The sequence below is a fragment of the Dicentrarchus labrax genome, unplaced genomic scaffold (assembly GCF_905237075.1).
Source record: "Dicentrarchus labrax unplaced genomic scaffold, dlabrax2021, whole genome shotgun sequence".
Taxonomy (NCBI): domain Eukaryota; kingdom Metazoa; phylum Chordata; class Actinopteri; family Moronidae; genus Dicentrarchus; species Dicentrarchus labrax.
Window position 1 is genome coordinate 23,175,027 of NW_026136707.1, and position 23,299 is coordinate 23,198,325.

At 41.7% G+C, this 23,299-nt stretch overlaps 2 protein-coding genes across 13 annotated transcripts in view; both read left to right on the top strand.

Annotated features, from left to right (window-relative positions):
* ubr5 (ubiquitin protein ligase E3 component n-recognin 5) overlaps nt 1–12,717 on the top strand; it is a 32,026-nt gene extending 19,309 nt beyond the window's left edge. For 2 of the 9 annotated variants that reach the window (XM_051405189.1, XM_051405191.1), the window contains exons 35-59: nt 49–172; nt 414–525; nt 656–787; nt 1,160–1,192; nt 2,888–3,145; nt 3,243–3,511; nt 3,659–3,870; nt 4,129–4,362; nt 4,660–4,733; nt 4,838–5,010; nt 5,688–5,837; nt 6,202–6,419; nt 6,717–6,837; nt 7,017–7,389; nt 7,577–7,664; nt 7,757–7,901; nt 8,215–8,345; nt 8,526–8,586; nt 9,029–9,210; nt 9,389–9,473; nt 9,590–9,745; nt 10,251–10,364; nt 10,478–10,622; nt 10,762–10,847; nt 11,963–12,717. In XM_051405189.1, coding sequence (XP_051261149.1) covers nt 49–172; nt 414–525; nt 656–787; nt 1,160–1,192; nt 2,888–3,145; nt 3,243–3,511; nt 3,659–3,870; nt 4,129–4,362; nt 4,660–4,733; nt 4,838–5,010; nt 5,688–5,837; nt 6,202–6,419; nt 6,717–6,837; nt 7,017–7,389; nt 7,577–7,664; nt 7,757–7,901; nt 8,215–8,345; nt 8,526–8,586; nt 9,029–9,210; nt 9,389–9,473; nt 9,590–9,745; nt 10,251–10,364; nt 10,478–10,622; nt 10,762–10,847; nt 11,963–12,175 — 3,889 coding nt within the window. In that variant the 3' untranslated portion in view covers nt 12,176–12,717. The remainder of the gene's footprint in view (nt 1–48; nt 173–413; nt 526–655; nt 788–1,159; nt 1,193–2,887; nt 3,146–3,242; nt 3,512–3,658; nt 3,871–4,128; nt 4,363–4,659; nt 4,734–4,837; nt 5,011–5,687; nt 5,838–6,201; nt 6,420–6,716; nt 6,838–7,016; nt 7,390–7,576; nt 7,665–7,756; nt 7,902–8,214; nt 8,346–8,525; nt 8,587–9,028; nt 9,211–9,388; nt 9,474–9,589; nt 9,746–10,250; nt 10,365–10,477; nt 10,623–10,761; nt 10,848–11,962) is intronic. The other 7 variants (XM_051405190.1, XM_051405192.1, XM_051405194.1 and 4 more) reach the window with 7 other exon arrangements.
* Nucleotides 12,718–13,430: 713 nt separating this feature from the next.
* On the top strand, nt 13,431–22,178 carry LOC127366393 (protein LYRIC). Of its 4 annotated transcripts, none has more exons than XM_051405230.1 (13): nt 13,431–14,092; nt 14,351–14,466; nt 15,195–15,276; nt 15,642–15,815; nt 16,224–16,274; nt 16,463–16,576; nt 18,741–18,803; nt 18,933–19,001; nt 19,102–19,247; nt 19,736–19,846; nt 20,072–20,179; nt 20,327–20,453; nt 21,160–22,178. In XM_051405230.1, the coding sequence occupies exons 1-13, from the start codon at nt 13,759–13,761 to the stop codon at nt 21,222–21,224; spliced, it is 1,560 nt and encodes a 519-aa protein (XP_051261190.1). In that variant the 5' UTR covers nt 13,431–13,758; the 3' UTR covers nt 21,225–22,178. The 4 variants fall into 4 exon arrangements, with proteins under 4 accessions (XP_051261190.1, XP_051261191.1, XP_051261192.1 ...); XM_051405231.1 differs by having other exon boundaries at nt 20,327–20,405; XM_051405232.1 differs by lacking the exon at nt 18,741–18,803.
* Nucleotides 22,179–23,299: the final 1,121 nt, after the last annotated feature.

The window sequence follows — 23,299 nt, forward strand, 5'->3', positions numbered from 1 at the left end:
TTATTCACTAGATAAAATGACTTCTGGTCTTGTGCTTCATTTTTCCAGCTCCAGCCAGACAGCTGCCTCTTATATCATCAGGAACCCCCAGCCTCGGCGCAGCAGCCAGTCTCAGCCTGTCAGAGGAAGAGATGAGGAGCAGGATGACATCGTGTCAGCAGATGTGGAAGAGGTGGGGAGCCTCATTATAAAATCATTAAGGCCGTAATGAACTTTGCATGCAAGTGAATCCGTGCATATTGGTGATGAGTTTCAGAGAATGCTTGATGCCACCTAGAGCCCACTCTGTTATTTACACTGCACTTTTTACTGAGATTTGTATATTTTTATTTTTTATTTCGGTTTAGTCCTCTTGCTGTACAGTTGTATAGAGAGTTTTCTCTCTTACGAGTTTTTCCCCCCCTCTCTCTTAGGTTGAAGTTGTAGAGGGAGTAGCAGGTGAGGAAGACCATCATGACGACCAAGAGGAACAGGGAGAAGAAAATGCTGAGGCTGAAGGGCAGCACGATGAGCACGATGAGGACGGTGAGACACACCCTACTTTAAAGATACTACTTAAGATTGCAAATGCATTAATAACTTAATATTTACTTTAATCTGAAAACTCCAGCCTACACTGTGTGAAGCATCTGTTTGTCTTTGTTTCTGCTTTTAGGAAGTGACATGGAGCTGGATCTGCTGGCTGCAGCTGAAACAGAGAGTGACAGTGAAAGTAACCACAGCAATCAGGATAATGCTAGCGGACGCAGGAGTGTCGTCACAGCAGCCACTGCTGGCTCTGAAGCAGGTTGGTCAACAGATGTTTTTAATCTTTGAATAGATTTTCTTTTAAATCTACTTACTTCATAAAACATTCTCCTCAATTTCTAAATAGTGTTCCTTTCGAGTTTTGTTTGTGGAAATGCAGTCACCTGTCTTATTGACCTCCTTAAACTGAATTCTTTCAACAGTTTTGTAAGGCTCCAACTGCTTAGTAAATAGAAATTGCATTTCTGTCTGTCTGTATTTTTGTCCTTGAATTACAGACTAATTCAGTCCTCACAAAATCATTAGTGCTTGACAGTCAGCATTTTGGATTGTGGGGATTTATGTTTGGAGAGGTAATGATACAGCAGACTAAATGGTCCCTGGCTGAATACCCGATGTATTTCATTTGCAGGCAGTAGGGTGTCCTTGGCATTTCCTATTTTTGGTATGAGCTCCTCTTTACTTCAATGCATATACAGATGTCAGGGCAAGAGTGAATTTGCAAAGTGCATACACAGTTTCCTGCTGAGAGTTCCTTCAGTTCGTCCTTTCTCACATTTCACTGTTATTAGCCGCGGTTCCACCCAAAGTACCTGGAACTTTAAGTCCCAGGATCTACTTTTCAAAGAACTAAAAGGTTTCTTCAGCTTGTTGTTGTCTGTTTCCATTGCTGTCCAAGACCTGCAAAGATTAGGCAAATTAGTCCACTGACGTATGAAAATACATGTCATTTTATGCGCGCGATTAAGACCTAGCAAACGCTATATCACCCAAATATGACAATTAGCAGAACGAGACAAAACAGACTGGCTGACTCTCACTGTAGGTGTAGAGCATGCCAAAGAAATGACTTATACTATAAATCATCACTGTGGACATGCGACTGTACTCGGTTGTAGAAAATAAAAGATTTAAGCATATGGCCCAGCTACATGGTACCTTTTACATATGCATTTTAGTCAGTCAGTTGTGCAGCCTTGTATAAACAAGTGCTAGCTGTAGTTGTCAACAGGTCAGTGTGTTATGATGGTACATTACTGACATTTGTTATATATATTTATTTATTAATTTCCTTGTTGACAATATGCGGCATTTAAGTGCATAAACTGTTACTGTAAGAGTTGAACAGCCATTGATCGACTGGTAAATGTTTTTCAAAATAAATGACAAAAGTGTTTTTTTTCTACATTTTTTGTTTTCTCTGCTGTATCGAAAATGTACGGAACCATGTTCCGAAACCGAGGTCATACCGAACAGTGAATTTTGTGCACCGTTGCACCCTGGTCTGTGTTGGACTTGAACTGGCCACCCTCTGGTTCCCAAGCCAAATACCCACAGACTAAGCTACTGCTGCCCCACGACTACAGAGACAAAGAGTTTTCTCTAACTCAATGTCAATGTGTTAAAGCACAATGAACAAGAAAACATTTTTAAAAATTGTGGCTGAAACAAAATGATGCAGGTACTCGATCAGTCAGAAATGTTCCCACCCCCAGTTCCCTTACTGTTGGAAAGTGCTAATCCCTGAGCGGGGCCTTTTTGGGAGGTTAAACATGTCCCTGGAACCTAATTTAGACCCTGGTCCTTGCAGTGGAAACTGTTCCTCCAGAAGTTCCGAGTCCCTGCGGAAAGTTCCTGCGGTGGAAACGCGGCTATTGTTTCTGTCATTTTTAACTAATGCTGTCCCTCATCACAAGTGTAGTCTTGTTCTTTCACCCAAATAACAAACTAATCAACTTGTAGCTTTTCCACATGGTGTGGTGTTTTTTCTCCTTGGTCATCTAAAATGTCATTTTCTTACTAATTGTTTCATTTCCACTTAGAATATTCAGTACAATTGAGACATTGTTGTTCTTTCTCTTTTTCAATTTCAAATAAATAAAAAAAATAAATGAAGTCAATGTTACTACAAGTCAATCAACAGAGTGCAGCTGTTGTTTTGACTGTGAGCCTCAGTGTATTCACCATCATATTAGTGTTGTTTGGCCTTGTAGTGGTGTGATTCACTAACCCGCACTCCTGCTTGGGTAAATCTGATGTGAAAGAGAAAAGAAAGGGAGGTGAGATGAATACACCAGCCATTAAAAGTGTCTCCTTTATCTTTTTTCCTCATCCCTTATTGTCCTCCTCCTCTCTGAAGGTGCCAGCAGTGTCCCTGCCTTCTTTTCAGAGGATGACTCCCAGTCCAATGACTCCAGCGACTCCGACAGCAGCAGCAGTCAGAGCGACGATGTCGACCAGGAGACATTCCTGTTGGATGAGCCGCTCGAAAGGACAACTAGTGCTTCCCACGCCAACAGTGCAGCACAGGCTCCTCGCTCCATGCAGTGGGCTGTTAGGAACACCCCCAGCCAGAGGGCCACAGGGAGTGCTCCCTCCAGCTCCTCAACACCTGCTGGTCAGTGCAGCTTAGTCTGTGGGATTTTCTTAGAAAATGGCTGTCACAGAAATGGTTATATTAACTTGACCTGCTGTGATCTTTGTCTTTTTCACAGCAAGCTCCACAGGCCTGATATATATTGATCCTACAAACCTGCGTCGCTCCAGTGCTATCAGCACCAGTGCTGCTGCGGCAGCGGCGGCTCTGGAGGCCAGCAACTCCAGCAGCTATCTAACATCTGCCAGCAGCCTGGCCCGGGCCTACAGCATTGTCATCAGGCAGATCTCAGACCTAATGAGTCTGATTCCCAAGTACAACCATCTAGTCTACTCACAGTACCCTGCTGCTGTAAAGCTCACCTACCAGGATGCAGTAAACCTGCAGGTAAGATGCACTGCTTTCATGCAGCAATCTACATTTTTTGTTAAGATTTTTTTTAAATAATCACTAAACAACATTGAATATGTTAGAAAATAAAGAAAAAAAGATAATCATGATACGGTGGTAAATGTTTGCCATGTGTTAAACTAGAACTACGTTGAAGAAAAGCTGATTCCCACCTGGAACTGGATGGTGTCCATCATGGATTCGACCGAGGCTCAGTTGCGATATGGCTCAGCCCTGTCATCTGCTGGAGATCCGGGACACCCCAGTCACCCACTCCACGCCTCTCAGCACTCTGCTCGCAGGGAGCGCATGACTGCTCGGGAGGAAGCAAGCCTCCGTACCCTGGAAGGACGCAGGTAAAAAAACCAAAAACATAACAAACCCAGTTTTTGTAACCTTACTTAATCTTTACTAGTCTGATCGGTTGCTAACTGTGATAACAATACTCACGTTTAGACATGCATAAAATCTAACAATATGATCTTGGACAACTGCAGAAACAAAAAGGCTCTGTCACAATAGCCATGTAACTCCCTATCGAAGTCCAAACATTTGTTCAAAAAACAAAATAATTCGTTCTCACTTGTTTTGTATGTATTTTGTATTTGTTTCAGAAGAGCAGCCACCCTGCTGACGGCTCGCCAGGGCATGATGTCGGCGCGGGGCGACTTTCTGAACTACGCGTTATCACTGATGCGCTCCCATAATGATGAGCACTCTGATGTGCTTCCTGTGCTAGACGTTTGCTCACTTAAACATGTGGCCTACGTTTTCCAGGCTCTTATCTACTGGATTAAGGCCATGAACCAGCAGACCACTTTGGACACCCCACAGATGGACAGAAAAAGGTAAAATGAGAGTTTACTGCAGTGGCAGCATAATTGTGTTACCACCAAAAAGAGAGAAAGCCCACTATGTTCCTTTTATTTAAATTTATGCAGTCCTATTATACGACTGCATAAATTTAAATAAAACACTGGAACAAAACCCTGTTTTCACACAATTTTGTCTATTTTCTTGCTTGACAAAGCAAACAGCAAGAGCGATGGTTGTTAGGGCAATTGATTTACCATTGACAAGATTTTGTTTGTCACATGCAACTCTTTTTAACAGTATTTGTTATCCACTTTAACTTTTATTTGTAGGAATAGAGAGATTTTGGAACTGGGTTTGGACAATGAGGATTCTGAACACGAGAACGATGAGGACACCAATCAAAGTAAGCCAGACAACTAAAATTGAATAATGCTCAGTGTAATAAATATCAAATAACTACTATTACTACTGTGTGGTGATCATTTATTTGTTTCTGCTCAACTTCAGGTTCGACTCTGCAGGACAAAGATGAGGACCCAGTTCCAGCTGAAACGGGTCAGAACCACCCCTTCTTCCGTCGCTCTGACTCCATGACCTTCCTGGGCTGCATCCCACCCAACCCCTTCGATGTTCCCCTGGCTGAGGCCATTCCACTGGCAGACCAGCCCCACCTCCTGCAGGTCAGAATTGCTGCTCAGTGTTTTTTTGTTGTTTTTTTTATTCTCAATATTCTCCTGAGACATTTAAGATGCATGACCCACAATTTACTTAGTCAACAGCATGATGCTAAGTATGCAACAACAGTAATGCCATCCAGCTGCAGGGATGGCAACTATGCCATACTGTGGATTTTCACCAGCTGACCAAAATTTCTGATCTGCCACAAACTCAACCGATTGTCCGACAGTCAGATCATGTTGTCCTTAAGACAGTTATGCAGTTTTACAGGGCTAATTACTGCTTGTCAACTCTGATGCTGAAAATTAGTTGTGGGCAACTGATTGTGGGTCAAAATTTAGCTTAATCCATACAGTGTTTGCCCCCAAAAAAGAGTGCAGAGCATCCTCTGCGGTAACAGCTTGGTAACAGCTATAAGTCAATCTGATCTATGTTCCTAGCAGTCTTTGTGTTAGCCTTACAGTGACCAGTTTCCATTAGTTGCCCCAAGGATACAGGATAGGTTTTGCTGCTGAGAGCCTGTGTCTTTTCACTGTGGTTTCTTGGTCTCCTGCACAGCACCAACATATTAGACGAAGCATACAGTCATTAGCTAGTCTTACTTAAGCGTTACCATGATATTATATAATGTCCAAGCGGTGTCTTTGGCTTGAACTTAATTTTGCTTCTTTTCTAACAGCCTAATGCGAGGAAAGAGGATCTGTTCGGTCGTCCCTCTCAGGGCTTGTACTCTTCCTCCTACATGGCAACCAAAGGCCTGGCTGAGGCAAGCATGGACAGGAACTGCCTGGAGGTAAACATGGGCTCCTCTCTACCCTCCCCCTCTCAGGTATACCACCCCTCTTCACTGGACAAACAAGCTGGCAGCTGTGTTCTAATATCCACACATAAACAACATTGAGATGTTGAAGTAACTACACATTCAAATAGAAAACTGGAAAAACTATCCAGGATTCATTATTTCCTCCTCATGATTTCCAATGGTATTTGAGAGCATTGGAAATAATGGACAGCAAGGAATAATGGACATTTTGGATAGTCTTTTTGCTTACACTGCAATTTAAGTGTGGATATTGGAACATAGCCTGTGTTCTGTGTCTCATTTCTATATTTCCATTCTTTCATCATCACACTGTCATCAGCTCAACATCCATTGACATTATTAATAACTTTTCTGAACCCCACTAAAACAGATCCTACCCACCAAGATGTCTTACTCGGCCAACCTGAAGAATGTGATGAGTATGGAGACTGGCCAGCGGAGCACTGGGAACCAGTCACTGGCAGAGCAGGAGCTAGAGGCTTCAAAACCAGGCCCTTCACCCCATGATCTCGCTGCCCAGCTGAAGAGTAGCCTGCTTGCTGAGATTGGCCTCACTGAGAGCGATGGACCTCCTCTCCCATCATTCAGGTACCAAACAAAGCTGTGTTTTGTAATTTTGACTTAGCTAATGTGACGGCTGAAAGTTCCCCTCAGATATAAGAAAATGTCAGTGCAATAAAATGATTGGTGCCTGTTTTATAGAAAAATGACAACTTGTACATATAGGCTGAAAAGAGAGTTAACAGTGTCTGAGAGAGGATTATATGATGTAGATCATAGCCTAATCCTAAACATAAGCTGTTTTAATATACTATACATTTGTTGGTGATGAAGATGAAGATGAAATGATGAAATTCTGTGCCCCTCTCTCCTTTGTCTGCCCAGACCTCACTGTAGTTTCATGGGGATGATGATCTCACATGACATGTTACTAGGCCGCTGGCGTCTATCATTGGAGCTCTTCGGCCGTGTGTTCATGGAGGATGTCGGAGCTGAGCCCGGATCGGTACATCTTTATCTGACTATACATTTACAATTAACAAAGTAGCAATTGTTTTTGATGGATAGAGCTGCAGACTAGCAACAAATCTTATTAAAAGCCAATATCAAAAATATTTTGGGGTGATGGTGGCCTGGATGTTAAAGAGCTGGCTCATAATTTTGTCTTTCTGTTGTTTATTCCAGATCCTTACAGAGTTAGGTGGCTTTGAGGTAAAGGAATCCAAGTTCCGTCGGGAGATGGAGAAACTGAGGAACCTGCAGTCCCGTGACCTGGCCCTGGAGGTGGATCGGGATCGAGACCAGCTAATACAGCAGACCATGCGTCAGCTAAATACGCACTTTGGCAGGCGCTGCACAACCACACCAATGGCTGTGCACCGGGTGAAGGTCACCTTCAAAGATGAGCCGGGCGAGGGCAGCGGCGTGGCTCGCAGCTTCTACACGGCCATCGCCCTAGCCCTCCTCTCCAACGATAAGCTGCCCAATCTAGACTGTGTTCAGAGTGTCAGCAAGGGCATGCAGGCCAGCAGTACGTGTCATCACGATTACAATTCAAGTATGACAATACATAGAAACTATACTGTATTAATGAACTTGATCATCATTGTTACATTCAATTGTACTTTTGTGATGCTTAAAACAGTTATCTCATGAGTTAAGACATTTTTTTTTTTACATAAGAAAAATGCAACACTCAAAGGTGAACTTGTTTTTCTTCAATGTGTGTTTGTGTCTGTCTATAGATCTAATGCAGCGCTTGAGAAACAGAGATCGGGAAAGAGAGAGGAGAAGTGGAGGGCTTCGAGCAGGATCTCGGAGAGACCGAGACAGGTAAACAACTTAATACATATCTTCCCCTTTCATAATAAACAAAGGTTTGTGTGTGTGAGTGTGAGACAAACCTGTGTCTTTGTGTTCCACAGAGACTCAAGGAGGCAGCTGTCCATAGACACCAGACCTTTCAGGCCTTCATCAGAGGGAAATCCCAGTGATGAGCCTGACCCCCTGCCCGCACACAGACAAGCCTTGGGTGAAAGGCTCTACCCACGTGTTCACGCAATGCAACCGGTAATAAGTCATCTGCATCAGTCAAAGCTTTGTGTTACCAGAACAGATACTTATCAGTTTAAGAACAGGTCAACATATCTGGACTACTACGACTACTACTACCTTGCATGAAAGTGGCCTCGCACATTCAGACAGTAAAATAAAGAAACCCGTTGAGTTTGGAGAGCACATGATCTTTACTTTGCTGTCGCCAAGCCCCATCAATTTTCAAATGAGTGGAAATATACTTTGACTGCTGTAATGTATGTCTTAACTGGAACAATTGATGATTTCCTTCACTGTACTTAGACCAGCTGTGTGTTTGTCTCCTCAGGCGTTTGCCAGTAAAATCACAGGCATGTTGCTGGAGCTGTCCCCTGCCCAGCTGCTGCTGCTGCTGGCTAGTGAGGATTCTCTCCGAGCCCGGGTGGAGGAGGCCATGGAGCTTCTCATTGCACACGGAAGGTATCATAACCTAATAGTGACCGTTATCGCCATAGTGAAAGACGTATCGTCCTGCTCTTTGTGTCAGTAGCACTAATGTGTTGTACGACTAAACTGTAAATTATATCAAAATGAAATTGCTGCTGAATTCCCTTGCATCCATTAAACTAACTATAAACCCTTTGTCTCGGTCTCCTCCAGGGAAAATGGTGCTGACAGCATATTGGACCTGGGTCTTCTGGAGGCGCCAGAGAAAGCACAAGTAAACTCAACATCTCTGTTTCCCCTCTATAGTGTCCTAACATGTGGTTTCAGGTTATCGGCTGGGTCTTAAAAATCCAATAATCAGAATTTTAGGTCTTAAAATGTCTTAAATTGGATTTTAAGATGTGTGGATTAAGTAAGTTAATGTATAAAGTTGCATTTTTAGTCTTATCTTAAATGTGTTTTGGGGAAAATTTGTAGTGATCATGCTGGAACAACTACAAAACGAAACCGATTTTGTCCTTCATATCCTTTTGTACTTTTTTTTTTTGCCAGTATGGACATAAAAGTGGATTCACAATGCTTTTAAAAGGTCATAAGTTTAAACTGTTGAAACCTGCAGAAACCCTGTGTTAAGTATAATAGTAAAATGTACCTTCTGAACAGCCAGTTTAGCCTCACTTAACAGTCTTCCCCTCCTCCCCGTTGTGTGCTTGTAGCAGCAGGAGAACCGTAAGCGCCATGGCTCAACCCGCAGCGTGGTTGACATGGAGCTGGACGACCCAGATGACGGGGACGACAACGCTCCTCTCTTCTACCAGCCTGGCAAACGAGGCTTCTATTCCCCTCGGCCCGGCAAGAATACAGAGGCCAGACTGAACTGCTTCCGTAACATTGGCAGGTAATGAATTGTCTTTTTGTTTGGTCACACAATGAAGAGAATTATACTTTATAATAGTTTGATCAGATAGAAACTGGAGTTCTTCAGAAAATCTTCAGAAGAGGACCACATTAGGGGAAATGAGTCACGTCTTTTAACAAAGTAGGAAGCAATACATTTAATGTTGTTTTCTTTGCAGAATATTGGGGTTATGTCTGCTTCAGAATGAACTCTGTCCAATCACGTTGAACAGACATGTCATCAAAGTGCTGCTCGGGAGGAAGGTAGGAGAAAATATGCTAATGATGTATTCTTACACCTACATTGAGACCCTGCTACATCCCGTTTTTGCTGTTCAGAATGAAGTTACTAAATCTTTATATCATCTTTGTTACTGCAGGTGAACTGGCATGATTTTGCATTCTTTGACCCGGTCATGTATGAGAGCCTGCGGCAACTGATCCGCCATTCTCAGGCTGGTGAAGCAGATGCAGTGTTTGCTGCCATGGACCTGGCCTTTGCCATTGACCTCTGCAAAGAGGAAGGGGCCGGACAGGTAAAAGACTACACTGTCATTGTGTCAGTGGAGATTATAACACTGGATGCTAAGAAATGCTTGCTTATCTTGTGTTGTTTAGACTAAAAATAGCACTACATCTTTATTAAAAAGAAAACGGGTGCAATAACCTGAGCTTGTTGCTAGAGGCATTGGTGGAGGAGCAATAATTTCCAGGAATTACACTCGAAAAAATGCCCCCACAAAAAACCTCAGCACATCTTAAGGAGCCTTAACCTGTCCTCATTCAGTGTATCCTCATCCAAAAAATGAATATCTTTAATCTGTGAAGAAAATCAAATGCTGTGTTTGACATGTTTTTCTGTTATATACATTACATTAGTTATAAACATTACTTGCATCATAGCTTGAGGTTAAGCTTTTGAGAGCACAATCTGAATACTCTCAATCCCGTAGTGCAAAGATGCATGACAAATATGTACTCTGGAATATGTTTATGCTGTAAACAAAGTGTTTGTTAATGACCTTGATCTCCTTGGTTCAGGTGGAGCTTCTGTCTGGTGGGGTCAACATGCCAGTAACTCCCCTCAACGTGTATGAGTACGTGAGGAAGTATGCCGAGCACAGAATGCTGGTGGTGGCAGAGCAGCCTCTTCATGTAAGTAAACACTTGTAAAAAATGTATGCTGAAATATTCAGCATTTTATCAAACCTTATCTTAAAATGTGAGTATTAGTACTCACACCAAGTATGACATCTGTCCTTCCAAAGGCAATGAGGAAGGGTTTGCTGGATGTACTCCCTAAGAACGCCCTGGAGGACCTGACGGCCGAGGACTTCAGGCTGCTGGTCAACGGCTGTGGAGAAGTCAACGTCCAGATGCTCATTAGCTTCACTTCCTTCAACGATGAATCTGGTATGTTTTTCTGACTGGATCCTCTCTGCTCTGTGTATGCTTCTGCCCGTGTTTCTGTCTTATCTCTGTTTCCTGCATTCATTCAGAATGGCATTTTTGATGTTACATAGTAAGCAAAGACTTGTACTTCCTCCAACAGGGGAAAATGCAGACAAACTCTTGCAGTTTAAACGCTGGTTTTGGTCCATAGTGGAGAAGATGAGCATGACTGAGAGGCAAGATCTGGTAAGTCTGGTCTCATCATAATTATCCTTCTAAACAAAGAGACTCACCAGGGCTCCCAGCAAGTCAGTGCTTAGCATTGTTGATAATTACATGAGGTACATCAGAGGTTTTCAGACTTTTTGTCAACGCACCATTTGGGAACCACTGAGGTACACGACTTGAGGCTCAGAAGACATCCGTCAGGTCCCCGTGCTGAGGATCGATCTGAATAAAGGGTTTTGGCTAGCACAGTCAGTCTTAATCCCTTCCTAAAACACTTTTTTTGTTGGACAATTAGAATGTTTTTTTCTTTATTGCATGTCTTTTATTTTTAGCCCTGCTTGCAGAAGTACAAGGCTAAAAAAAATGTGCATTAATCATTTGGTTAGTGAGTCAGTTCTAACTACATCAGTCCGGTTTGTGGGCTTGAGGGGCCAGTAGCAGGGCTTTAAAACTTTTACCCTTTTAAGTCTAGGAATGTTATGCTGGCAACATGTTATTGCACAACGGCCTTACACAGGACTTGCACTACACTCTGTAATGGTTGTACCTGCTGTAGTTGTGCATTCAAAATGTAAAACTAAGACCAATACAGAAGCAGTCAGGTATTGTTCAGTAAAGTTCAGCTCTCTTTTTCTCAGTCTTTCCTCTGCTTGTTCTGTGTTTGTCTTCTTTGCCCTTGGTATCACCTACATTTAATATGTGAGTGGTAAAGAATAGGGATATGAATTAACTGAAACGCTGTGCTACAACCTTATTTTTATGTACGTGCCAGTAAAACCTATTCCAAAAATCCCTTTAAGAAGTGACGGAGCAGGAGCAACAGCCTTGTACAGAGCCACAGCATTGTTTAAATCACATTTCTGTTTCGATTCAAGGGCAACTGAAGTGGCAGTTATATCCTGTGGAAACGAGCCTCAAGTCTCTAATTTCATCGTTAGACATAAAGTGATACTCATAACCAGCACAACAAACGCCAAGGAGGAAGAACGTTTTCAATTATATCATTTGTTCAAGGCCTTTAACTCTTCATCCCAGAACACAAACACTAACTGTTAGAATAGTTTTATTTTACCAAGACAAAATACAGTGGTCATTAGATGGAAATGTGAGTAATGATTTTCCTTGTCCCTCAGGTGTACTTCTGGACTTCCAGCCCTTCTTTGCCAGCCAGCGAGGAGGGCTTCCAGCCGATGCCCTCCATCACCATCCGGCCTCCGGACGACCAGCACCTCCCCACAGCCAATACCTGCATCTCACGTCTTTACGTGCCACTCTATTCTTCAAAACAAATACTCAAACAGAAACTCCTGCTAGCCATTAAGACCAAGAATTTTGGTTTCGTGTAGAGGTTCGACAGAAAAGAGTTTAAAAAAAGGAAAAAAATAAAAACATGTTTACTGTTGTGTAATATTTACCTAGCTCCATTTTTGTAGATTTATTTTTTGTCTATACAATTTTATGAAATTCGACATACTGTCGCTATCTCCCCAGGCGGTAATATTTGTTTGTGTTGTGAACACAAACAGCTTGTTATTTTTATTTCAATTTTTATTGTTTTTTTCTTTTTGTGTTAATGAAGAAGAGGTATACAGTCCAGAACATTCCTGCATTGGCACTGTAAAATATAAAGCCCACAGCCCTGCTCTATTGGCTTAAACCTTTGCTTCCCAGGAATGTGGTTTGACAGAAGGCTGTCTGCCGAAACCCAGCCAAAGATGACAGCAGTAGAAGTATTTAAAAGAAGAAAAGAAGACACACTGTGATTATAAGTTTTTTCTTTCCCTAGAAAAGTACTATCACTGACAGTTCACTGCTGCCTTTGTGGAAAGTCCTCTTTTTCTTGTACAGGGGGAGTAGGGAATTTCAAAATAAACTTGGATGCAAATAAGTTGTCCTGTCTTGATTTTGTTTATATTTTTCAGTGTTTTACAGCAGTAATTAAAGTTATATTAGTGTGAGAGGAGGCTCTGCTTACCTGTGACACAGTTTTGACCTGCTACACATCTGATAGGGCTATTTACTTTTTTTGTTGTTGCATTGTCTAAATAAAACAATACAAAGATAAATCTGCAACACTACAATTTGACAGAACACCTCAGAAACAATCACGTTTTTGTGGGACTTACATTTTTTGAACGGAGTGTTTTGGCCAATCAGTATGGGATACAGTAGTCCCGCCCATTTCATTGGAGCGTTGCCTGTTTGTGTTGCCTTCGAGTGACTTTGTGAAAAAAGGAATTTAGTGTATCTGAGTTAGCTAGAAAAGTCACATTATGACGTGCTATTTATGGGGCACGCAATACATACGTAAAAATGAACAAAGAGGCTGTCGATAACTGTTAGCAAATATGATATAACAAAAGTTGCCAAAAGACAAACTATCTGAATGCAATTCCTTGACCATAATCCTCTTCAGTCTGCCACTTAAACACGTAGTAAATATGTTAATATATCTACGGAAACAATGCTTTAGTTTAAATTTACTCTTGGGGGGCATTTTTCACAAACTGCTCCATAATACGGTTCCGATTCACAAAGTGGAAACTCCAGTTTACAAGCAACAGTGAACGCAGCACTTCTCCTCCAGTCAAAAGGAGCCATATGAGGTGAACCTGCTGTAGTCGCGGTCACAGTGGATGCATTGTGGTGGTCAGCTAACGGAGGCATATTGTCCTACGATGATATCACATAGCTTGATGGCTAGTTAACTAACATAGATTGTCAGCGCAGACTTTACAAGATTTAGCTGTGTGTCTGTCTGTCTGTCTGTCTGGCTCGGCCGATGTTGCTGGCGGCGGAGGGGATGAATTTATTGTCTTCCATCATGTCGAAGTCGTTCCGTTATTTTTAGCTAGCACTGCAGGCTAGCGCGGCTAACAGCGGCGAGCAAAGCGTGACTAATCGGTCTGTGGTTTGAGAAACAATAGGAATGGAGCCGTGGCAGGACGCGGCCTCTCAGCAGGTCAAGCTGCTTACAAATCGTCTCAATGAACTGTTGTCCAAAGGCCTCGGACTGCTGCGGTCCGAGCTCGGCGTGGATTTGGGACTGAAGCCTGAGCTTATTCCGCCATGGGTGATCCTCTTAGCGGCATGTACCGGGCTGGTGCTGATGGTCGCTCTGTGGGCCTCAACCTGCCGGGCTATCTTCAAGAAGCGACCCGCTGTAAGCCCTGTGGACGACGGTATTGAAGTAAAGCGGGCTGTCAGTAAACCTGTCAAATCAGAGGAACCGAAGAAAAAGAAGAAGAAGGCAGAAAAGGCACGTAGTAAAAAGAAATAAAATAAATAAGCCCGTCTACACCCTTTCCTAGCTTGGTAGCTTTACTGTTAGCAATGCTAGCTGTCAAGTGACAGTTGAATCTCATGTCATTGCTAAAAATCCTAGCTAGCTTCAGGCTAGTGTCCGAACTGTCCGTGCTAGCTTTGGGCGGTGTTAATTATTGATTGCTTGACAGGGGGAGCATTGGTGAGAATGATCATGGCCGTCTACATTTATTTCTTCACATGTGCCTTCTAGAAAGCTCAGTCAAATGGGAGAGCTGTTGCTGAACCACAGGAAGAAGCCATAGTGTCGGAAGAGATAGTGCCACATCACCAGCCGCCCCCACCAGAAGTCAAGGCTGAAAGGGTTGCAGAGGTAATTTGCTGAGCTGTACCAAAGACACATGACCAAACACACACTCCAGAACATGATGTGAACATGTTGGATTTGTCCAGTGTGATTGATGCACATGTTTATAGAAATGTTTGCACTTGGTTACCATTGCTTGTACGTCACTTCATTAGCTTTTGGGTCCTCTTCAATGGGAAGCAGTTGAGAAAACGCCACGTTTTCTTGCTGTCACCCTGCAATGATGCAACCAGACCAGCTGCCAGGGTTAGGTTACAGTTTTTAACTTGCAGTTGCAGCAAAATCCTGGAGGATGGCTCCTGGCTGTAGGACAGTACAAGGGGGCTGCCTTTCATCTAATGCCACCTTCTGAATACCACACAATAAAAGAAACTGTGGTCCTAAGGGTGATGGAGTCAGAAGATGTCATTCTGCATACACCAATCGATGGAAATAGTGCTTACAAAAAGGACTTGTAACAGATTTAGGGAGTCTTGGACAGTGGATGTAGTTTCACTTATAAATAGACGTGGCTTGAGCATGCTGATTTGATTGAGTGTCCGTGGTTCAGTCAGCATGCCAGGTTGCTGTTCTTGGATGTGAAATCATATGTGCTGCATAGTATCTCCACTGTAGCCCTTCCCCTGTTTCTTTAAACCCATTCTCACCATCCCAGATTTAATTATTTTCTTTCTTTCTTTCTTTTGTCACTGGCTTTCTTTTCTACTTCATGCCCACTATTTCTCTTCCTCCAGGTAAAGAAGTCAAAGAAGAAGGCCAAACAGGCTGTAAAGGAGACCAAGACAGTGAGTGCAGATGGCAAAGAACCAGAAGAAGGTGAAATATAATGAATAATATAATTATTATTATTTATTTTTTTGGTTCAAAGTGATGTCTGGTTATGTGAGGCCTGTTTTTGTTTGTTTTATTTCTTATGAAGCCACCATTTTCAGTAACCAGGCCATTGCAGCACACTGGGAATGAGTAACTTCTGTTTATTTAATGAATTTGAATGCGGCCTTGGTTGAATGAAAGAAAGACTCAGACTTTCTCTGAAAAATATAATTAGTGTGTATCTGAACAGTCTCTGCATCTATTCCTTTATCCTGCTTAATCCATACCATGTTTCCTCACTAATCCCATAATGAACCCTTGCCGTTTTTCCCAACTAATTCCACACTGCTCTCAATGTTACTTTTCAGGCACATGGGAGACCAAGGTCAGCAACAAGGAGAAGCGTGAGCAACGCAAGAAGGACAAGAGTTCCAGCGATGGCTCAGCCAGTCCTGGAGGAGGGGACACACCTGTGAGCACCCCCCCAGAGCAGAACAAGGTCTCTGCAGCCCCTGCACCTCCTGGCCAAAAGAAGAAAAAAGGTGGCGTAACTCTTAAAGTCCATGTATATTTAATCTGGCTGTGATTTGCTTCTTTTGAGAAGTTTTAAAATTGAGATGAGGTGAGGAGTTTTGCAACAGTGTTTTTTTACTTGTTCACACTGACACAGAGCACTAACCCTCCAGGCCATCTTGGATAAACAGCCTAATGTGGCACCAAGAGAGAGATATTTCTGTCTGTTGTTCTGTATAGGCTGTTGTTGCGTTGGGTTGGTCTCTTGTTGACAGGGTGGACTATAAATAGAGGCTTTAGGGGAATTGAATTGAGTCTCGAGTGAGTTTTCCCTGAAGTGTTTGAGCTCAAGTGTTAGTATGGACTCCCTTCACTAATAGGCTTTCATGGAGGGTGTGCTTGACACATATTAACCTTTTTGAATTCTTTCTTTTCAGGAGAATCCACAAAAGTGAAGGCAGAGAAGGTTGAGGCTGTTGTACCTCAAGGTAATTATCAGCAGAAAATGCTTCACCCATTGACTGATTATTACCAGTTGAGAAAGACACCCCAAGCACTGATCTCTCGCCTATGCATAAGATCACATGTCTCACTGGGAACTCCTGTATTAGATGTGTCTCCAACCTGATCTGCGTTTATTCTGTCTGAGTGTCAAGTGTTTCTCTCTTGGTATTAGTTAACAACAGTGAGGTTGCTGCCGGTGTGACTGACATGCCTGTAAAGGTTCCTGCTCGCAGCATCGCTCCAAAGACGGGCCCCTGGTCAATGGACAGGAGAGAACCACTTGATGGTAAAAATGTTTTATCTCTACTATTTAACTGCTGGGTTGTTGAACCCTACATGTGTTGGTGTAATGCTTCAAAGCTTTATGGCATTTCATGAAGCACTTAATGCCTGACAACCTGTGTAATATCTGCAGTGTCAGAGGTAGTGATGCACCGATTGATAAGCTGGATTGGTATTGATGCTGATGCCAACATTACTAAAGCGATCCACATGAAAGTCTGTTTCTTAATCGCAGTTGTAGTAAAACTGACTCAGAAGTCATTCTGAAAACCATTGTAAAACAATTTATCTACTTATCTGAGGTTCAAAGTTCATTCGTGACCTTTAGAAACAGCACTTGAGAGAACAATCTCAGCACAAGGCTCATTTAGGAGCTATTCTTGAGCTTTTGATCATATCACTTGATCTGCATCTCCAAAATCAAAGACAGCGGGAGTGAAAGCTTCAGAAAAGCTGCTAAATCGACCAAGTGGGGAGACTGTTTTCTCTACAGATATCTACTTAAATTGCAGAAGTGAGGTACAGTATAATAGCAGCCTCATGTTACACTGCACATAAAGAATGAGCCAAATCAGTTTGGCACAAAAAGCTACACAGATTGTAAAGAAAGAAGAAGTCTTCTGTTTTGGTAGCAGAATCAGTAAATGGGGAGAAAATAAGTGGTGCGTCATTATTTAGAGGTTTCCTTTAAGTAAATTATGTTAAATTCAAATTAGAGCTGCAACAATTACTGGATTATTTCAGTTCTCAAACTTTTTTTAAAATAAGGTATACCTTTGAAATATTTTTGCAGCCAAGTACCCCCTGATCAGCAAAAAACATTTTTGTTAGATTAAAAAGAAATCCTGTATGAAGAGGTACAATGCAGCACATCCTTGTAACTGAAAAACACAAATTTCATTCTGTTTAGAATCCATCATTAAATTCATGGAAAGCAATTTTTTTGTCATCATGCAGTGACTCTAAGAGCAGCACTGTCCTTTCAGTTGGACTTCTTAAAGAGTACCACAGGCGTGTGCTTCACTGAGGATCTTTGTAATTCTCTGGCAGTAAGGCTGCTGCTTTTTTCCAGAGGTTTATTGTAGTTTACATTTTACAGCAGTTAATAACTGGATTAAGAAATAGGAATATTGAGTATAAAATTTGGTACATCAAACATAATTTGTTTTATTGGACTTTTATTGGATAATTATGTTAGGAATTATGGATGACTGATGTTGTTTAAATTAAAACTAAAAAGGAAAACCTGTAACACTCCAAAGTACCCCTAATGGTTCATACCCCAATTTGAGAAACACTGGATTAGTTATTCAATAGAAAATGAATCAGCAAATATATTAGTAATCAAATAATACTTATTTTTTTTTTTTTTAGTATCGGTTCCAGTTTCAGCAGGACAATCAACTGACCATTGTTTGGGTTTGGACTGATAAAACACTATCAGATTTTCACTTCACGATTATTGTGGCCGAATTAATCACTTAGATTTTTTTATTGCAATATCTATTGAAAATTGGAAAAATAAATTAACTATTAATCGAGAAAATAATCGTCAGATTGATAGATAATGAAAATAATGGTTAGTTGCAGTCCTATACATTACAAAGAAAGCTGTTTATTCATTTATTCATTCTTTGGTGGTTAGCCATTCTGCCCTGTAGTGACATTGAACATGTTTATAGATGACACAATGAACCGTGAACCTTCACCCACCACACCACCTCTGCAGGACTGCTTTAACTGTTGGGACGACTTTGTGTCTGATACTGCGTTTGATTCTTGAACAGTGTGTGAATGTTAGAGGAAATGCGAGTTTTAGCTGCAAAGATTTAGAAATGAAAATTTTCCAAAGTCTTCAGGCGATCATTTGCATAAAGTTAGCAGAGAGCTACAGGAATTCCTACTCAAGGTAAACATGTAGAGCAAACAATTTGGTGCATGCTTACCTGTTTCCTATAGTAACTAATAAATGATTGATCGGAACAGATCATGTCAGAAGCTAGAAAATTAAAGCTCAGGTTAAGGGGGAAAATATGTAATTATCCTTCAAATGTGAAGCCACAGAAATGATGTATCAAAAATTGGTTACACAATCGTGTGTGTGTGTGTGTGCGCGCAGTCCTCATCAACAATGACGTCATAGTATGTGTGAAATGTGTGTGTTTCAGACACATGGTCTGGGATACCGAAAACGGAGCGAAATCTGGTGACTTTAGCTGGACTGAGTGCTGGTAATTATACAACACACTGATGATATGACAAGTGGCTGTTAAACCTGTCTCACACCCCTAGATGGCGTAGTCTTTCCAAAACCTCCCACGTGGATGGCAGGTTGAGTTATTGTCCTTGTGTCATTGTAGAGCCCCAGCCTGTGTGGGACCTGCCCTCGCTCAGTCAGCCCAGAGTGGACGATGAGTGGTCTGGACTCAGTAAGGCCAGCCAATACACTGCTGTTCTTCAAATGTTCTATTTAACTTCTTAGTTCTGAAACCCTTCTAACTGCGCCCTGACGCCCTTTGTGTTTCTCAGATGGTGGTTCAGTCGATCCCAGCTCTGACTGGAACGCCCCCTCTGAAGTTTGGGGCAACTATGAAGAACCCACTCCCGAGCCCCCTCCCACTGAGGACCGGCCCCTACTGGAGCCTGCCAAGATCAATCTGCTGATTGCAGCGGTTGTAAGTATGGACAAAGTTACCTGGAAGTTTTAAAAATAAAAACCCAGCAATTGATGACTCCTCTGGGTGCAGGTCTTAGAGCAGTTGTCCTGGTTCTTTAACTGTGTCGGGTTAGACCACTTCTCAGGACTGAGTGGATGTATACAGATTATGCTTTAACACCCTTCATGGCAGACAGTTTGGCTTGTCATGGTGGGAATAATATGAGTGATATGAATAACACTATAGAATTGTTATAATGATTAACATAAATTTAAGTAAAATTGCAGGCATTGCTGTTTGTCAATGCTGTTCTTGGTACAACCACCAGGTGGCACAAGAGTAAGACATTTACAAATCCTGCACTGGGTTACAGTGCTCCACCGACTTAACCACACTTCTGATGGATTCAGTTAAAAATCCAAATTGATGCAGACACATGTATAAAGACACTGTTTGCTGCTTTATTTTTATAACTGAGTCTTGCTTTATCCGTGTGTGCTTATCAGGATGATGATGAGGATGAGAAAGACAAGGGAGAGTCTGCTGCCGATGGAGCAGCGAAAACTAAAAAGAAGAAAAAGAAGAAGAAGAAGGCTGCTGAGGAGGCAGCTGGCCAGGTAACTGATAGTGAGAATCCTCACACAGAGTGCAGAGAGATTTGTTTTGCAGATTTTGGAATATAAAAATCTAGAAAGCCTGAATATAGTGCGACCAATCACACACGTGCAAGGTTCTGTGGCTTTACACGTACATACATATATTACAGAATGTATCTAACTCACGAGTTATTCTGAAGTTTTCTTTGAACTAAAACTTGGCTTGTGTTCTGTTGTCCTGTGAAGGGCGAGGAGCCAGAGAAGGAGGCGGTACCTGCAGCCTCAGTGAAGAAGCAGCCACCTGTTCAGGAGAATACTGCTGCCGTCCAGCCTGCCAAAGCGGCTGCTGTGGAGGTCAGTGGCACTAATATCTGACACACAGGCTTTAATCTGCCTGAACCACAGAGCAGTTCACGTAACAGGTGTATGGATTTGAACTGCTTCCTTCATTCTTCCCTTGCCGAGGTGATCAAGACTAACAGTGTTTCCCATTTCCTGTAGGCAAGAGTGGAGCAACCAGTGAAGGACAACATATCCCAGAAACCCCCTGTCACACAAGTGCCACAGAAGCCAACTGATGGTGAGCCCACTGCCAAGCAGAACAACATTTCTGCTCCAACACAACAAAGTAAGCACATTAGCTGTTAGCTATACAGAAGGTAACGTAATGCTAACCGCTACGGTAGGAGAAATATCTGACAGTTGTTTTCTAATATGTGGAGACCAGGCCATCCCGCAACACTACAGTACAGATTGTGATTTGGATATTGCACATGGCCAAGTTGTGACTTCCATAATATTTCAATAAATTGTGCAGATTTTTCCACATCAACCATCGTTTACAATGACCAACTACTTCTTCTTCTGCGTTGATGGTCCACTTACTAGTATAGCATTGGAACAGCTTTCTGTCTCGCTCTTAGTAACACTGTCACACTGTGTGTCAGATTACAGAGAGACAGCATTACATGTCCTGGATATTTTTATAGCCTCATGTCCATCCCCTCAAGTTGTTCCTCAGATAAAGAGCCTCGATCAGATGTTTGGATTGACAGGGAATATCTGGGTTTATATGGATTTAGTAGTAACTTTTGGAAAATGTGGATTTCTCATCGGCCATCCAACTGAAAACAGTTTCTCCCAAATATAGCTCAACAGTTGCAAACTTCAAGAATCTGAGTTACTGTTGCTCATTGTTGCTTATTGAAGCTGAACCGGAGACAGATTGATTAAAATTTCATGCACATTTGTTGTCCCTGCATCATCATTATTATTATTATTATTATTATTATTATTATTATTATTATTTTTTTTTTTTAAATGTGTTTCCACAGAAAAACCTGAGGAGAACCAGGCGCCCAAGCCGGCAAAGAAGAAGAAGGCGAGGAGAGAGACATGAGACGGAGTCCACTCTGCAGACTTCTGTATGCAAAAGACTTCATATCCTGTTTATGCAACACCTTTTGTGTCAAGAACTTTGAACTAAGGTCTTCATGATGGACTTAAACCTTAAAACCTGTCTGGAAATTGAAACAACTTTTATACACGTCGAGTGTCAGCAGATGGATCGTTGAAAACTGAACCTAGATGCAGTGCAATCTAATGTAATGCGGTGTAATGATTTTTAAGTATGCATTTGATACTCTTGATTCTGTCTTCTAATTCCACTGAATCAAATAACTGATTGAAAGAGCTGTATTGTAGTAATTAGACATGTAGAAAATACTGATCATGTTTAGAAATTTGATGTTGTGGTGGCTAACGACTGGAGTTTACTGTGTAGAGAATGGAAACGGTCAACATGCATCAGGTCACGCAACACTGGGCCAAAACGATGAACTGGCCTTTGCTTTTGTAGTCTTTTATTTTGCTCTTACATTTGTGAGCCGTGATGGAACAGAGAGCGCTGTTGGGCGTGAAGAGCGGAGAGATCAAATGTTTTATTTCACGTCAACGGTTTCGGCTCTGCAGGGTGTAAAACATTTGTGAATTAAATGAGACATGAGCATCGTCTGGTGCAGAAAAGGGAATCATGTCTGCTCTGTATCTTAGCAATCTTATCTGTGACTACAGCATTCGAATTGACTCAGTCCATCTGGTTTGTCCCTTGTCTGATGTTGTACTGCAGTGTTTCAAGACAACTGTTTCCTTGCTGTTTTCTATCTGTGACTGCTTCGTGGCAGTGTGGGAGCCTCTGATGGTAGATGTACCATTACAGTCTCATCAACATCGTCATGATTTTCCACCTGTGGTTGATTCGAAAGTCTTCAGAACCTTTTGTAAAACCTGTTTCTAATAAAAGAAAAGCTCAAGCCATATGTAAAAAGACTAAATAAAGGCCAGTTTTTCTATATTTGGGCTTCTTTTATATATCTTTTATTTAATTTACTGTGTAATGATTAATGAAATAGCATGACCATTTTGCTTTAAATAATAACATGACTGAAATTGTGCAAAAGTGCAAGAACCACACTGCAGGAGCTGCTTTGGTTTGATTAAAGATAAAATACATTACAACACAGCGTTATAAATGAAGCATTGTGGTGCTAGAGATACACCGGCCTACAAATCATATTTTACAGACATTAGGGAACATGTATGTTTGATATGGACCCCAGCAAAAGTCACATCTTTTATTTCTTTGGAAAAAATGACCACTCTCACTAAAATTGTATTTCTTTTTGCATATTGTTCAGGCCTAATGAGAAAGAATATGGTTATCTGTGCTTCCAGTCAAAGAACTGTAATGGGCAAATTACTTTCATGAGCTGTCAGGTTGAAGCCCCAGGCCTGCTGGCTAACCTTCAGAAAATAAATACTGTATAGGAAATCAGAAAAGATAACGGAGTTCTTGACATTGGGGACATTCAAATTTTCTTCAGAGGGAGTAAACAATTCCACGGTGCTGTTCAAAGACACGAGCTGGGCCCTACAAGTAATTTCTAGATGCAAAGTATTTAAGCTTCTATAACTTTCTGGAAATGACGGGTTACATCATCGGTTTAATCCTATCTAGCCTGTCACACGCACCGTATCACTAACAGGACTAGTTAATGCGCCCTCGTCCAGCTGACAAGTTGCCCAGAATAAGACCGGAAGCTGAAGGATTGTCTCCTAAAATAACACAACACTGTTACTAGGCAGAAGGTTGGAACAGTAATATTCCTGGAAACTGGGCCACTGATATGGTTTAATGAAAGTGCCCCGTAACTGCCAGTAACAGACATCTTTACATATATATCACAATGATTGTACCTGGTATATCATGTGACAGCTGTTATCGATTAGTTGATGAGTTGTTTATTAAATCGCTAACAGGAAATTAATCTGCAACTATTTTGTGAGGATTGTATTTTTATTTTTTTTACATAATTGTAAGTGTAATATTATTTAGTGATATTATTATAATTACCACTAATAATTATTCGTTTTTGGGACTATTGAGTTTGATTCTGAAAAATTCTGATTTGTAAT

Coding starts and splice junctions, on each gene's coding strand:
- LOC127366393 (XM_051405230.1), top strand. CDS start 13,759: ATGGAGCCGTGGCAGGACGCGGCCTCTCAGCAGGTCAAGCTGCTTACA. Junction 18,804..18,932: donor TTTAGCTGGACTGAGTGCTG/GTAATTATACAA, acceptor GTGTCATTGTAG/AGCCCCAGCCTGTGTGGGAC. Junction 19,248..19,735: donor ATCTGCTGATTGCAGCGGTT/GTAAGTATGGAC, acceptor TGTGCTTATCAG/GATGATGATGAGGATGAGAA.